At 40.2% G+C, this 17274-nt stretch overlaps 1 protein-coding gene across 5 annotated transcripts in view; it reads right to left on the reverse strand.

Moving 5' to 3' along the window:
• Positions 1-17274, reverse strand: part of SUSD1 (sushi domain containing 1) — a 136110-nt gene that overhangs the window by 44789 nt on the left and 74047 nt on the right. For 4 of the 5 annotated variants that reach the window (XM_037983601.2, XM_037983583.2, XM_037983596.2 and 1 more), the window contains exon 10: positions 14769-14961. The exons of the other annotated variant lie outside the window; for it this stretch is intronic. In XM_037983601.2, the coding sequence (XP_037839529.2) occupies positions 14769-14961 (193 nt within the window). The remainder of the gene's footprint in view (positions 1-14768; positions 14962-17274) is intronic. 5 annotated transcript variants of the gene reach the window in all.

Here is a 17274-nt window from a genome sequence, read left to right on the forward strand (position 1 = left end):
CAAAATTGAGACATTCCTAAAATTTCTTCATGGTCAGTATATAACAAACACTTCTCAATCACTTCTCAATTAAGAGTTATTGGTGTCTATATTTTTCCACATAATAGCATCCTATGAGATATCTATCAGAGTTTGGTGAGGCAGTATTTCTTCAAAATGTGCTCTTTTTTTTTTTTTTTCCAAAACGTTCTCACCATCCACTGACACCCATTCTGATGCTGAAAGTTGCTCTTATACTTTGCTGTTCTGTTCCCATTGTGCTTTACATATTATAACACTGTGTCTCAATGTCAAATCATAACGTAGCTTTTTGGAAAAAGTTTTAGTAGGCAATTGATCTCAAGACATAAATGGCACCACTAATGTCCATAACTAAATACAAGTGACAGCACTATAAGCAACTATGACCAATATGATGCATAGATGGACAATGACAATTACGTTCTTGGCAGCCACCTGACTGTATAACAATTGTAGGATTTCATAGATATCAAAATGTGAAAAAAAATGCCTCTGAGAATCAATAAAACATAACATATACAAGTATATTAACAGTATCATTGACTGTAATAACAAAAACTTGAAAGGGAAAAAAATACCCAAAGAACCTTCTACAGAGAATAAGTGAATAAATTAGTATACCTTCATACGATGGAATACTGTGCTTCCCTCAGAGAGAATGAGATGACATTATATGAATTGATATGGAAGTATATCTACAGGATATTGTAAGGCCAAAAGTCAAAGAATAAAATAAAACAGCAAAATGAAGAATAATATATATATAATTATTTCATTTTTAAAAATTACACACACATATATGCTTAAGTAATCTAACAGTAGTGGTGAGTCTGCAGCTCCTTTTGCTCACAGGAAATGTCTCACTGGCTCACAGTTCAGTTCCACCCGGGTCAGGGAGTGACATTCTCCCTCTAGGTTCCCTTCCCTCCATTCAAGGGGCTTTACAGTTTGAGCCACAGGCAGGTTGAACCCATGATGTGTTCAATGAGGAGAAAAGGATCCCCAGTAGAGCTCATCCCAAGTCCCTTCCTAGTGCTCTCAGATCCTTTGCTATGAAAGATACATGCCACAGTCTCTCATACAAATCTTCCTTCTCTTATACATTTTTAGTGATTACTCTGTGTTCTCTCTTTTCTCCACCCACTGGGCCAATCTGATCTAGAATCTTGAAGTTGAAAAACCAGAACTGCAAGAATGCCTCAAAAAAGAGAAAATTAAGCTCTTAACTAAACTTTGTTTCTGCTTCATTAGTATGGGCAAACAATTCTGGGCAAAATCAATCACTATGTCCTCTCTGGTCCTGTAGTACCCTGCAAATACCTCAATTCTGCTTTAGGTATTGTATTATTGATCTCTGTCTATCACCCCCATTGAACTGATAGCTCCTTGAAGACAGAGATATCTTAATCTTTACACTCTCAGTGTCTAGGGCAGTGATTTAAACAATCACAGCAGTTGTGATTGTTTAAATGCAGACAATCAGCAATAAGGGGAAAGCTAAGCAAATGGTATTTCATTGACCCAGTGGAATATAAGTACTCTGAATAAGACATGATTTCTGCCCATAACATGCATTTCATTTAGGGGAGAAGTTATGGCCTAATATAAGTATAGTTTTAAAAACAAGGGAACATATAATAAATGCCAGAAAGCAAATGTAAGTATTGGTTAACATTTGATAGACATTCATCGTGTGTCAGGTATTGTGCTGTTTCTCCATGTGCTTTAACCCATTTGGTCTTCACAATGAGCCCACGATGTGAATACTGTCATTCCCATTTTCACAGTTAAGGTAACTGGGACACATAGAGGTGAAATAACTTGTCCAAAGTTACAGAGACAGTAAGTGGCAGATCTGGGATTTGAATTTAGATCATCTGACTCAAGAGGAGCTGTGCAAACTACTTCCTGTGCCAAGCTACCTATGAGCTTTTGTCATAAAAGGAGAACAGAAAACATTACAAACTTTAAATTGCTGTTAAGGTTGGGTGCAGTAGCTCACGCCTGTAATCCCAAAACCTTTGGAGGCCGAGGTAGAAGGATTGCTTGAGCCCAGGAGTTTGAGAGCAGCTTTGGCAACATAGCGAGACCCGCCTCCCTCACCACAACCCATCTCTACAAAAAACAAAAAAGTTAGCTGAGCATGGTGGCGGGAGCCTGTAGTACCAGCTACTTGAAAAGCTGAGGCGGAAAGATTGCTTGAGCCCAGGAAGTCAAAGCTGCAGTGAGATGTGGTCCTGCCACTGTCCTCCAGGCTGGGTGACAAAGCAAGACCTTGCCTCTAAAACACACACACACACACACACACACACACACAAAAACATGTTAAATAGAAAAGTAAATATGAAATTCCAGCAAAATTATCTCTCAATCTCCCACAAGTCCTTGTGAAGAACAAGGGGGGCTAGAAGGGGTGTGTGAAATAGAAAAGAGGGAAGCAAGGTGGCCCAGAGTAAGCTAGGTTCACTCCCAGCAAGAGAAACTCCACTCTATGAAAAAGAAAAGAAGAAAAGAAAAGAGACCTGGTATATAGTCAGAGCACTGACTACAAGGAAAGGATTAAAAGTCCATGAGTTGTCAGGTAGTGGTAAGAAAAAGGCATTGCTTCTGGGAAAGAAAAGGATAAAAGGGAAAGAATGGGTGTCCTTTGGAGACTAAGCAGTGGTGGGCAACAGAAGAGAGAGGGAAATGCAAGATCCTACAAAGCAAAAGAGAACCTAAACTGAGAATACATGATTCATGCCCAGCCTTATCAAAAAACAAAACAAAACCTTTAAAGAAACTGCATTTCACTCAGTGACAGAAGAGGGCACTCTTAACCGAGAAATCTTGTTAACCATCCTAAACCAGCAATTCTGTCCCTGGAATTAATGGACAAAAGCAGTTTGTATTTCATACACACACACACACACACACACACACATATAATACATATATGTATACTTAATATACATATATATAAAATAAAAACAATGCAGCTTGTAAAAAGCTCTACATTTTTTTAAACCCACAAACTGGGGTGGTAGGGGAGTCCTATACATTAGTAAACTGAAATAAGTATTCTCAAGCATTTGGGGGTATGAAGAAAACTCCTTAAGTCAGAAATTTTTCTTTTTTGAGATGAAGTCTCATTCTGTCACCCAGGCTGGAGTGCAGTGGCACTGTCTCTGCTCACTGCAGCCTCTGCTCACTGAACCCTCCTGAGTTCAAGTGACTCTTCTGCCTCAACTTCCTGAGTAGCTGGAATTACAGATGTGCACCACCATGCCTGGCTAATTTTTGTATCTTTAGTAGAGATGGGGTTTCACCATGTTGGCCAGGCTGGTCTTGAACTCCTGGCCTCAAGTGATCTGCTCCCCTCGGCCTCCCAAAGTGCTGGGATTACAGGTGTGAGTCACTGAGCCAGGCCTAGAAAATTTAAAACTTAAAACATAAATGGACAAAAAACTAGGGAGGAAATGAAACAGGTGACTGAGCTCAGGAAAAAAAAAAGAAAATACAAAATCACATTAGAAATAATAAAGACTAAATTCCATGGTGCCTAAGAAGGGTAGATTTAATTGAAGAAATACAGGAAAACAACTGAAAATAATTAAAATGAGATCAAAAAGAAGTTAAAAGGGTCAAAAATAAAGTGAATGAAGCGGAATACAGGCAAAGATCCAACATACATATAATTAAATTATCTGAAGAAGATAAACAAGCATGAAACAGAATTAGTGTTTAAAACTATAATTCAGGATAACTTTACAAGAATAAAGAGGCCTGAGTAGAAATACTAAAGGGATACACTGGGTACCTGTGAAATCTGACTGCAAAATGGGGTGACAATCAACCCCAAAATGTATTAAAGTAAAACTATGAGATTTTAAAGATAAAGAAAGAAATCCTCAGGGTCTTCACTCAAAGAAATAAACAAATAAGATATAAGGGCAAAAGAATCAGGCTGCATCAGGCTTCTCAAAAGCTACATAGAAAGCAAGGCAACAAAAGAACTGAATCTTTTTAAGAAACTCAAATTAAGAAAGTGTGAATTAAGATTTTTATATCTAGCCAAGCTGCCTTTCAAGTACCAAGGCTATAGAGAAACGATTCTAAATATCCAAGAACTCAAGGAACACTGTGCTCTTAACGAATCTACTGGAAAATGAGCTTCATCCAAGAGATAAACTGGGGAAACTTCAGTAAAAGGATTGGTGATAAGCATTTGCTATATTCAACTGTAGCTCTAAGACAAAAATAAAGATGGGGCGAGGCAGAAGAATGATATATAAATGCTATATGTTTTCATAAAGTAGAAATAATGCAACTGAAAAAATAAGAGGAAAAGGGACACAGAAAAAGGAAAATAGAATAAATCAGTTGTGTCAATAGTTGAATGTCATAAAGGCAATACATGAATTAAAGTATGCCATTAAAAACTGTCAAACCAGGCCAGGTGCAGTGGCTCAGACCTGTAATCCCAGCACTTTGGGAGGCCAAGGTAGGAGGATTGCTTAAGGCCAGAAGTTCAGTTCTAGCCTGGGCAATATAGGGAGAACCTGTCTCTACTAAAATAAAAAATGAAAATAACAAAATTAGCCAAGCATGGTGTCTGTAGCCCCAGCTATTTGGGAAGCTGAGATCGGAGGATCACTTGAGCCCAGGAGTTCAAGGCTGTAGTGAGCTATGATCATGCCACTGCACTTCAGCCTGGGAGTGAGACCCCATCTCAAAAAGAAAAAAAGAAAAAAAAACTGACAAACCAGCTGAGTGTGGTGGTTCACGCCTGTAATTCCAGCACTTTGGGAGGCCAAAGGCGGGAGGATCACTTGAGGTCAGGAGTTTGAGATCAGCTTGGGCAACAAAGTGAGACCTTGTCTCTACAAAAAGTTTTAAAATTAGCTGAGCACAGTGGCTTACGCCTCTAGTCCCAGCTACTCAGGAGGCTAAGGCAAAAGAATCACTTGATCCTGGGAGGTTGCGGCTACAGTGAGCGATGATCAATCTACTGCACTCCAGTGTGGGCAACAGGGCGAGATCCTGTCTTAAAAACAAACAAATAAACAAACAAACAAACCTGACAAACCAGATAGTGAAAAGTTAAATGAGAAAACAGAAGGGAGTCAGGGCATTTTTTAAAGGTACAAAGGTAACCACTAGAAAAATATAAACCTTCCTTCAAAAACTAATAAATAAAAAAAGCAAAGAAAACCTATCACACAGAGAAAGAAATGCAGAAAATATAACACAATACATATAGTAGTTGTAACATAAAATAATAGGATAGAGTTGAAACCGTAAGAAAGTAGGCACTGCAATCCCTATATAAGACAAAGTAGAATTCAAATTGAAAAGCACTAAATATGACAAAGGACAATTTTTAATGCTAAAAGCCACAAGTCACAATGAAGATATAGTACAACTACCTTTGTAAAGCAAAAGAAAATATAAGAAAAGATATAATAACTATGAAAGCAGAAACTGGCCAGGCGCGGTGGCTCACACCAGTAATCCCAGCACTTTGGGAGGCCAAGGAAGGTGGATTACCTGAGGTCAGGACCAGCCTGGCCAACATGGTGAAACCCTGTCTCTACTAAAAATACAAAAATTAGCCAGGCGTGGTGGCACGTGCCTGTAGTCCCATCTATTCAGGAGGCTGAAGCAGGAGAATCGCTTGAACCGGGGAGGCAGAGGTTGCAGCGAGCGGAGATTGTGCCACTGCACTCCAGCCTGGGTGACAGAGAAGATTCCATCTTAAAAAAAAAAAAGAAAGAAAGAAAGAAAGAAAACAGAAATTAATGATATAGAGCAAGAATCAAGAAGTTTTATCTATAAAGGACCAGATAAGTAAATATTTTAAGCTTTCCAGGCTGACAGTTCTGTCAGAACTACTCAACTCTGCCTTTGTTCCAATAAAACTATTTATGAAAACAGGTGACAGGCCAGATTTGTTCTACAAGTCATAGTTTGTTAATCCCTGATATTGTGAGAGAGAAAAAAAAAATAGTAGATCCAATTAATAAACCAAAATCTTAGAAAAACTAATAAAATAAACAAACCACTTAGCTAATTTAACTTAGAAAGGGGGCAGAAAATAAAGATAAAGGGAGAAATGATCACCGAGACAGAAGAAAATTCAGAAAGTTAAACAAAACTACTTTGCAGATCAGTGCACAAATAAATTTTAAAACTTAGATGAAATACGTAATTCCTTGGAAAATCTGGTTTACCAAAATTGACTCCATTAGACAGAAAAAGCTTAAACCGACCAATTTCCATAGAAAAAATTGAGAATGTCATCAAGGAACAACCCCACAGAAAAGCCCCATACCCAGATCATTTCATAGAATTTGATGGATTCTACCAAACCATCTAAAATCAGATAGTCCAAATGCTATGTGAATTGTCCCAGGCATAAATAATGAAGAAAACTTTACAAATTCTTTTTATGAAGAAAGGAAAATACCAATGTTTAAACCTGATAAAGATAGTGGAAAAAAAAATAGAGAAAAGTGTAGACCAACATCACTTATAAATATTGGTGCAAAAATGCAAAAGAAAATATTAGTGAACAGAATCTAACACCACGTAAGACAATTCTCAATGACCAAGTGGGATATATTACAGGAAGGGGTAGGACTGCAAGAAAGGGAAAAACTTGAAATTATATCAAATTTAAAAATTATATGTAAATAAAAGTTTTTAAAATATCTTGTAGTTAGCTTTCCTTTGCATGGTACTAAGGAGTATTTTAGACTAAAATGTATGTGATCCTTTCTCTGATTTCAGCCTAGGAGAGAACAGTTTTGGAGTCTGTCCGTACGCATGATTAGAAATTGAAGGTCCTAAAAAGAATGAGATGAATCTGTTGCCTTCAGAGCCACTTAGAACCCATTTAGTGAAAGGCTCCAATTCTAAACAACTTATTCATCTTTATGAGTAAAGGTAATGGATATGGTCCCACTAAGCTGGATCTACAAGGTCACTATCTGTTAAAAGAGCAAACATTTACTCTCTCCATACTTGGCATATTCAGATGATTGTATATTCCATGTAAAATATATACCAATTTCTGGCTTGACCAGCTGCAAGTATGGGTTTCTTAGGCTAATGGTGTGTAAGAAAAGGAGGGAGACTTCAGGCACAACTCTTCAACCACAGAATGCTGTTATAATATTTATCATTCTGTGGAAAAATATCAGAAACAACGTTAAATGATTTATGGTCTTTATTATCTTTTGTTCAGACTTTAATTCTGTGAAGAGGAATCCGTTACGAGGAAGTTTTATAAAGTCCACATAGATCTCAAATTATGCATGCTGTTCAAAACCTGCAGCAGAAGGCCACCTTCAAAGTGATGGTTTTCTATCAGGGCTTTACTCCCTGGTAAGAGTGCGCTGTTCCTTCTCCTTGTAGGATTTTTTTAAATTTACCAACATTATTTTGGGAATATCTAAATGCATGCCATCTTCTGCTAAAAGGAACTGAAAAAAAGCATTCTTTTGTACATAAATAATAACGGTTCTTAAATCTCTAATTAGAAGTAGCCTATATAGACAGTTGGCTTTGCAAGCTAAATATTGTCAAAAAGAATAGCTATAAATCAACTATCCTGAAAGCAAAGTTACTATTGTGTAACTGCTCTATAAATAGTAGTATCATCTTAGTTATCCTTGATTTACATTTGGGGAGCAGTTTATCTTAAAGAGGGCAACAGGATAAAGCTGGGAGCTTTACTTTATTTTATTGAAATTTATTGAATTTTTTATTTGAAATTTTTCTTTAGATAAATTTGGTATTGGTTAGAACAACTGTGAAATTTTTCAAGCTAAACACCTGTGACTATATTATATGGAGAGGAATTCTGAGGGTTCAATCACCCATTCATTGGCAGAGCAGATTCAAACAATTCCCTTGGCTCAGCTCCCTAGGCTCAACCTTCCAACAGAGGAGGGCAGTCTTCAATTCAAGCACAAGCCCTTGTTATTCAACTGGCAGCACAGAACAATTGCTCTGTGGGTACTTATAAGAGAAAACAGTTGCTAGCTCAGTGACACCAAACATTCATCAAATCTCAGTTGAGGGAAACAATATTTAGAAAACAATGCTTGAAAGAAATGGACTCCAGTCATACCTCCAAATAATCTAAATAACCTAATCCTACCCCTGAATCAAGCCAGATCAGCAAACAGTAGGCATTTCTAATGCATCTTTTCTGCCACTCTACACTGAATTGTGCTTTTCTGTGTTCAGGGGCAATATAAAAAAAATAGCCTTATAAAATCCTCATAAAATGCTGCTCAGACACTGTCCTATTTATGAGACCCCCTGGAATCAGAAATTCCTAACTGATTCTTAATGTTGAAAAAGAATTGTACTTCTGAAAAACACTGCTTTGTTGTAACATTATGGACAATGCCATGGTTCCCTTTCTGGCTGGATGGGAAAACTTAAACCTAAATTTGTGAGGCACTAATGAACAAGTAAATAGGTTATAAGGGCATGAATTATTCTTAACCTTATTCCTATATTTTTTATGTCTCTGTTTTTGTTTTCTTTCTTCTTTAGCCTAGACATCTAACCTATTATTTTTTATTTTATATACCCATGCAGGTCACTTAAAGTCTTTCCTAGAAATAAAACAGAATATAAATACTCTTTTGTTTTAAAATATTCTACATTTAATAACAATGTAATGAATCACAATGGAAAAGATCAATAGATTTGACAGTATGGCAATCTAAAACTTTTATATGTCAAAAACATCATAAACAAAATTGAAAGAAACCATAAAACAGAAGAAAGACAACATAAATAATAACCAAAGAAGTCATGCTCTTAGTATATGAATAAACTATCTATGTCCATAAGAACATGAAATTTGATCAATAAATAAAATAATGATGGTAAATCAACCAAGAAATTTGGACAAATTGTTCCTTCAGAACAAATGAATTTGAAGGAACCTAAAAGTAATTTAAATTGCTTTCCTAACATAGACTCCTACAACTATAATGGACCTTTCCTGTTCAAGATAATTACAGAGATCAGTGACCTTGCTTGAGTGTATCAAAGGTTGCTATTTACCTGTCTTTCCAGTTCCGTAAAGGAAAGGACAATTTTGGCTTCTCCTTATTCCCCATATGTTAATCCTCAAGGAAAGAACAGTATATACGTAATCTAACTGGTAGGAGACTGCCATTTCTTGAGTCACATTTCCAAGTAATAAGTTCATACATTACAGGTCGCCACCCAAACAAAATGCAGACTTGCTCTCTGGTACCCGCCTATGCACAGGTACAAGGGGCACTCTGGGTATCTCCAGTCTTCAGGAGGTAAGTAGCCAGTGTCTGCCACCACCCTTTCCTCTGCTTTTCAGCCTGAGACTGGGTGGGTAAGCCAGGCAAGGCTCCCTTCCAGAGCCACCTGCCCATATTTCCATGGGGAAAGTAAGTAGGAAGTTCTACTTGGCCACAACAGCTAAACCTCATCCTTCAACATAGCTTTTACCTGAAATTCAGTGTTGGAGAGAGAGTTCCTGGAAACTTGCCCAGATCAATAAAGTTGATATTTGTCATTTATCTATCTGTTTGTCCTGTGCAATCTCATATGGAAAGGAGAGGTAAGATTCAGTATCTCCCTGCAAAAGGCAGATATACTCATTGGGGTCTTGAGTATAAAGATAAGAGCTGCCACAGGGGAGTAAGGCACCATGAGGGAAGATGAGAGCTCCTGATCTCTGCAACTGGAATTCAGGAACAGATGAGGTAGGTAGATATCTGATTACCAGGAAAACTTTGCAAATCAGACAAAGCTCTAAGACACTGGGTTTTTAGGCAGGAGCAGATGGAATTATTTTAGCTTCCACTTTTTCCTTTTAGTCTTTCTTTTCTTATTATGTCTCTGCCTGCAAGAGCTTTGACATTGCCCAGAAGTAGCTAAGGTTTATGTGGTTAGAGCAATGCAACTCAAAATGTAGACTGACAATATCAGCAAGGCCTGAAAGCTTGCTAGAAATGAAAATTTGCTCCCCTCCCCAAAGGCCTACTGAATCAGAACCTCTGGGATGTGGCCCAGGAACCTGTGTTTTCATAAGCTCTCCAGGTAATTGCTATATTTGCTAAAGTTTAATATGCACAGAGGGAGCAATAGTGGGAGGTTTTAAAGAGCATTTTGGGGAGCTAGATATTAGTAGACAACACTAGATTAGCTTGCCAAAATTCCATTTCTCTTTATATCGTTTGGAATTTCATCCAGGGCTAAGGAGAGAACTGCAGGAAGATTGGATCCATGGCTTCTCCACAGGCTGAGTTCAATCCCACACCAAGGTCTTTTAAATGGCCCTGGATGATCTGTTTCACAGAAACTCAGACTGGGGATTCTAGATAAGAAATTGTTTGCGAGTTAAAGTAGAAAAAAAGTCCAGTGGAATTATTACAAACTCAAATGCTAAAAAGAAATAACAAAAAGTGTATACCTAGAACTCTGTTCCTAGAAATGAGATTTTCCCCATCTCTGAAAAAAGAATGAAATCAGTTTCCAAAACAGGTTTTGTTCTCACAGATAGGATAAGATTTAGGGAGAAAGGATAAGATTAGGAAGAATGAAATCAAGTGGAGGAAATAACACTAAGAAGAAAATTTGAAATCATATTGGCTCAGTTAGAAAAATATGACAAGGAAAAGTTTTAAATAGGGGAACGAGAATAGGCATTAATGAGAACTCTTCGTTTCTTCCTTAATAACTGGACCTGTGATACTCCAAAGCTAAAGAAATGTGAACATCTTTAAAAAGAGAATGATCAGTGTAGAATTCTTCAAGCATCACTAAGTGAGTTTCAAGGTGGCATTGTTTTTGTAGATGAGGCAACAGGTATTGCACCGGCTATAAGGACATCTGCCTGAGAAATAGAGCTGTATTAAACAATGTCCAGGGAGAACGATAATTGATCAAGCCCAGGCTGGGGTTTAGGCTGAACTGAATAGAAAGAAATGCCTCCTAGTGAAAATGAAAGTGGGAAGAAGGTTTGTTTGTTTTTTTTTTTTTTTTTTTGAGACGGAGTCTTGCTCTGTTGCCCAGGCTGGAGTGCAGTGGTGCAATCTCGGCTCACTGCAAGCTCCGCCTCCCGGGTTCACGCCATTCTCCTGCCTCAGCCTCCCTAGAAGCTGGGACTACAGGCGCCCACCACCACGCCCAGCTAATTTTTTTGTGTTTTTAGTAGAGACTGGGTTTCACTATGTTCACCAAGACGGTCTCAATCTCCTGACCTCGTGATCCGCCCGCCTCGGCCTCCCAAAGTGCTGGGATTACAGGCGTGAGCCACCATCCCCGGCCGAAGAAGGTATTTTAACACTGGATGTCTGCAGCAGGTCCAGAGCTCTGTGACATCATTCTTTCTCTACAGAGACCTCAGAAGCAGATTCCAAAGTAATATGTGAGGAGAACAAAAATCTAAGTCTGAAAACAAAAAGCAAATATAGAGAAGGAAAATACTAAGACCTAGAAAAGGTATGAGTCCTACCGGGCAATAAAGAAGGAACAGAAACAACTTAGATGGAAGGGTAAAGGCTTAGAGCTGAGCAGGACCTGCTAAGTAAGAATGTTCTCAGAGGGACCTTGAACATTGCAGGCTTATCTCTGATACAGAAAAGGAAGCGGGAACAAGAAGAAGTGTTTCAGTTCCCATCAAAGAAGCACCGACCATTTAAGTCTTGGAAATTCAATTCCAAGAAGGTAGGGCTTGGGCGAAATGCCACTAGTCCAGGGGATTTCCTGGACCTCATCAGACCAGTGAAAGTTCAGGTTCTGGAAACCCAACAGCAGCTCACAGATCAGCTGAGGGTAATTCCCCATGGGAGACAAAAGGGAAAATCTCCTAACCGGGAAGTAGGACTCACAGGCAGACATTCAATAATAGGACCCTGTGGAGTCCAGAACTAAAACAATTTAGGGAATCTTTCTGGGTTTATAGAAATTCAGAGAAAAGAGTGAGAAATGGAGATAGGAAAGGAAGCATGCAAGACAATGTATCTCACTTGAAGAGTTTCCTAAGATAAATATGGGGTGTCCTGCCCAGAAAGAAGGGAGGCTCTTTCACTAAACAGATAAAGATCTTCAGCAATGGTGAAGCTTGGGTAGAAATAGGGCTCAAGGGAGCAATGAAACTGGAAAGTTTCTAAACCCCTGGAACGGGCATCAAGAAAGACCCAGAGCCACCACTGCAAATGTCTAAAATTTTCAAGGAGAGTACAAAATGAATCCAACTACCCTGATAAGAAGACATTTCCCAATCTACGTTTAAATTGACACGTGGTAAACTCCAGACTGCTTGGTAACCGACAGAGGGTGAACTATGGCATGCTACATTCTACTTACTACTAGTAATTTAGGGAGGCAAAGGAGAAGATAACAACAGGCTTCTTTCTGAACTTAACACCACGGGCCTCTCATTTATTATACTCATGCTAGACTTTAGACCTCATCTCTCACTACTGTCCCCAGCTCTCTGCTCCAGCCATACTGGTTTCCATGACATTCCTAAAATATGCCAAGGATGTGCCTGCTTCAAAACCTCGGCATTTGCCAGTCCCCTGTACACCAAAGGAGTAGCATCTATTACAAAACAAGATTCCTAGGTTTCAACAGCTAGAACACACTCTCCATTCAGCAGGACACTCTGGCTGAGATTCAGCAGAAAAGATGTAGGATAGAAAAAATTGGGGACTTCATGCCTTTACATATTAGTTTATTTTACAAGGAGAGGTGGATTTTATTTATTCTTTATTTCTTTATCTGAGGCAATCTTGCTCTGTTGCCCAGGCTGAAGTGCAGTGGCGCAATCTCAGCTCACTGCAGCCTCAACCTCCCAGGCTCAAGAGATCCTCCCACCTCAGCTTCCCAAGTAGCTGGGACCACAGGTGTGTGCCACCACACCCAGCTAATTTTTGTATTGTTTATAGAGACAGTGTTTCACTATGTTTCCCAGGCTGGTCTCAAACTCCTGAGCTCAAGCAATCCACCCGCCTCAGCCTCCCATAGTGCTGGAATTACAGATGTGAGCCACTGTACCCAGCCAGATTTTATTTATAGATTTTTATTTCTCTAAGAATTTAATAATTGGAGGGAATTCATATTCAATTTTCGAGCATTACTATGCAGCTGAAAATGTGTTGGGGGGGTAGGTTTATGTTGTCATGAGGTGCTCCTTGTGCTTATGTTGTCATGAGGTGCTCCTTGTGCAAACTCTGCTAATACAGACAGGACAAGGTGCCAGGCTCAATATGATATGAAAAATAGGATAAAAACTGAAGCCGGACACGGTGGCTCACTCCCAAAGTAATCCCAGCACTTTGGGAGGCTGAATTGGGAGACTTCACCTGAGGTCAGGAGTTCAAGACCAGCCTGGCCAACATGGTGAACCCATGTATCTACTAAAAATACAAAAATTAGCTGGGCATGGTGGTATGCGCCTGTAGTCCCAGCTACTCAGGAGGCTGAGGCAGGAGGATAGCTTCAGCCCAGGAGGTGGAGGTTGCAGTGAGCCAAGATGGCACTCCAGCTTAGGTGACAGAGCGAGACTCCATCTCAAAAAAAAAAAAAAAAAAAAAAAAATGAAGTTTCAGCCTCAGGTGTTACGTGGCCCTCAGGAGAGTCTAACACATTTCAGAGTCTTTTTTTTTTTTTTTTTTTTTTTTTTTTTTTTTGAGATAGAGTTTTGCTCTTGTTGCCCAAGTTGGAGTGCAGTGGCGCTATCTCAGCTCACTGCAACCTCTGCCTCCTGGGTTCAAGTGATTCTTCTGCCTCAGTCTCCCGAGTATCTGGGGTTACAGGCACACCCCACCACACCCGGCTAATTTTTTGTATTTTTAGTAGAATCAGGGTTTCATCATGTTAGCCAGGCTAGTGTCAAACTCCCAACCTCAGGTGATCCACCCGCCTCGGCCTCCCAAAGTGCTGGGATTACAATCGTGAGCTACCATACCCGGCCCAGAGTCTTCTAAATGCAAAGGCCAAACTGCCCACCCTGACCCACAAAAGCAGTGGTGAATATCACAGAGAGGCCTCAGGGAGGTAGCAGCAGAACCTACCTTCTTCTGCTGTTTTCCTTCAAAGGGGCAGCCTCTTCTGGTTGCCCATAAATTTATCTGATAAACCCACAGGATTAAAGAACAAAAGAAATAGTAGTGACGGCTGCACTACAGCCATCCCACTAGGGGGAGCTGTGGAGTTAATACAGTTGGCACCTAGGTGGCTTCCTCAAAAGGCTGCAAGGGAAGAATTTCTAAGCAGCCTGACCTTAATCAGGCCTCTGTTCTCTATGTCAAGTTAATGTGCTTATACATGGCCTAGTCCTGAGGCCATTTTGCCTGCCAGTGCCTGACACAGTGGGACCCACGTTTCTGGTCTCCCGGAAGTTGGTTCTAGTTGCCGATAATGAATACCCTTAGGGTTCAGTTGTCTTAAATTTGGGGTGAGAGACAAAATGCTTTACAAAATTCTCAATTTAGGACTCCCAGGGAGCTCTGAATAAATCAGTCCACCCTTGGTCTGTGCCCTCTACGAGCCAGTACCCTGCAGGGAAGGGGATAAGTGGTAAGGTTCAGGCATCCTAAACCCCAGACACAGCTAACAAAGTTTCTTAGACCTGGAACCCCTGTCTCTTGACTCCCAGACTAGCACTTTTATGCTCCCCACACACACTGCATAGCTCAATTCACATAGGCAATTTGTCCTGAGGCACAAGAAAGACAGACATCTACACCCACCTGCTGGGGGAGTTGCTATTGTTATTTGCACCGAGTGCGCCTTAGGAGATCCCAGCAGGGTCACGTTCACCGTATAATCAGTCGTAGGGTACAGATCCAAACACACTACAGGCGCTCGCTCCCACGTTGTGAAGTTAAACGATGTTGCGTGACAAAAGTTATCCAGATACCACCTCTGACCCAGAACGGTAAACTGCCATGAGATTAAAAGAAAGTGTTGCATTAAATTTTCCATTGGCTAACAGGTACCTAGACTATTAGCAAAATGGAGTTAAAGCAAGAAAGTTCCTTTTATTTATCCTTGCCTACTTATAATTATTTTTAAGACAGTAGCAAGTTAACCTGAAGAAGGACTTCACAAAGCTACCTTACCTGTCCTCACAATCAGGTATAGGACCAAGCTTAAAATGCATTAACTACATCTCAGATGAAGAAAATGTTAGTCTATTCTAAAATAATCCCTTGATTATCACCCAAATGAAAGAGATTACATTGGAGCTAATGGGCAAAATTATTTTTTTTTTCTCCTTCCCTTCTGAATAGTTCTCTCTCTCTCTCGCTCTCTCTCTCTCTCTCTCTCTTTTCTGAGACAGGGGCTGGTTCTGTCACCCAGGCTGGACTGCAGTGGCACAATCTTAGTTCACAGCAATCTCAAACTTCTGGACTGAAGTGATTCTCAGCTTCCCGAGTAGTTGGAACTACAGGCACATGCCACCACACCTGGGTAATTATTGGATAATTATTTTTACAATTTATTTGTAGAGACAGAATCTTACTTTGTCGCCCAGGCTGGTCTCGAACTCTTGGCCTCAAGCAATCCTCGCACCTCAGCCTCCCAAAGTGCTGGGAATACAGGTGTGAGCCACTGCATCCAGCCAAAATTTTTTAAATTTCTTTTCATTGTAAGAAATCCATGGACAAGCCTTATAGAACAGAGTACTTAAACTAGGTGGGTTCCTTAACCCTGCCCATGGAGGGGAAAAAAAAACAAAAACATATGGGGACAACCCCAGATTATGCATTCAAAGCAAATGCCATGGTACTTCACTGGGCCCTTCCTATTAGACCTCTGGTAAAAGGGCTTTTGATCCGTGGAGTTATATCACACAAATCATCCTCTACGCACTGCCAGCTCCAGCAGGGGGTTATAGGGAAAAAACTTTCGTGAAGGTCCCATAAGTAATATGATCAGCCCTTGATCAGTTAGTGTGCATTAACTGGTGGAGACATATGCTCAGTGTTGCCACTGATGCTAGCACCATTGTCTATACCACCCGCAATCCCTCCTTATTCCCGTCACTCACTCACTCTTCTCTATCAATTTCCACAGTCATCCAAGACCCTGACACGTGGTTCATAAGGATTCTTCTCTCTCAAACTCTTTGAATTCTCTTGGATAACTTAAAGGTCCTTACAGATAAACCATCAAATATTGGCTTCAGAGTTCTTAGAGCTCAATGCTATGAACTTCCTTCACTCCACCTCTGCCACCCATATCCATGGCCACAACCTAGACTGTGCTATCGTCGGAGCTGCTCCCCCACGGTCTGGCAGTCCCCTATTCTTCTGAACCACTTACTAGTGAGGCATAATGTGTTCATGCGTGTTTAGGCAATATGTCTATTCTCTTTAGCAAAACACTTTTAAATATTGACTTTTTTTCAGTCAATTTAAGAGTGTTTCACATGTCACACAAATTAACCTTTATCTAACTTTTTTTTTTTTTTTTTTTTTTGAGACAGAGTCTCGCTCTGTCGCTCAGGCTGGAGTGCAGTGGCACGATCTTGGCTCACCGCAAGCTCCACCTCCCAAGTTCATGCCATTCTCCTGCCTCAGCCTCCCGAGTAGCTGGGACTACAGGTGCCTGCCACCACGCCTGGCTAATTTTTAGTATTTTTAGTAGAGATGGTGTTTCACTGTGTTAGCCAGGATGGTCTCCATCTCCTGACCTCGTGATCCACCTGCCTCAGCCTCCCAAGGAGCTGGGATTACAGGCGTGAGCCACCGTGCCCAGTCAATTCCTACTTATTTTCTATGACTCAGTATAACAGTCTTTGCTTCTGGTTAAAAAAATTGTACCTGGGCCTGGCAAGTGGCTCACATCTGTAATCCCAGCACTTTGGGAGGCCAAGGCGACTGGATCACTTGAGGTCAGGAGTTCGAGACCAGCCTGGCCAACATGACAAAACCCCATCTCTACTAAAACTACAAACATTAGCTGGGCATGGTGGCGCATGCCTGGAATTCCAGCTACTAGGGAGGCTGAGACATGAAAATCGCTTGAACCTGGGAGAGGGAGGTTGCAGTGAGCCAAGATCACACCACTGCACTTCAGCCTGGATGACAGAGCAAGACTCCATCTCAAAAAAAACAAAAATTTGTACCTGGACACAAACACACTTACAAATAAAATCTCTCTTTTTATACTTATTTACTTTTATTATTCCATTATTAATTTACTTTTTGTCAAAGCACTCATTATACCACATTGTAGTTGCCTGTTTAC

The sequence above is a fragment of the Chlorocebus sabaeus genome, chromosome 12, assembly GCF_047675955.1.
Source record: "Chlorocebus sabaeus isolate Y175 chromosome 12, mChlSab1.0.hap1, whole genome shotgun sequence".
NCBI lineage: Eukaryota > Metazoa > Chordata > Mammalia > Primates > Cercopithecidae > Chlorocebus > Chlorocebus sabaeus.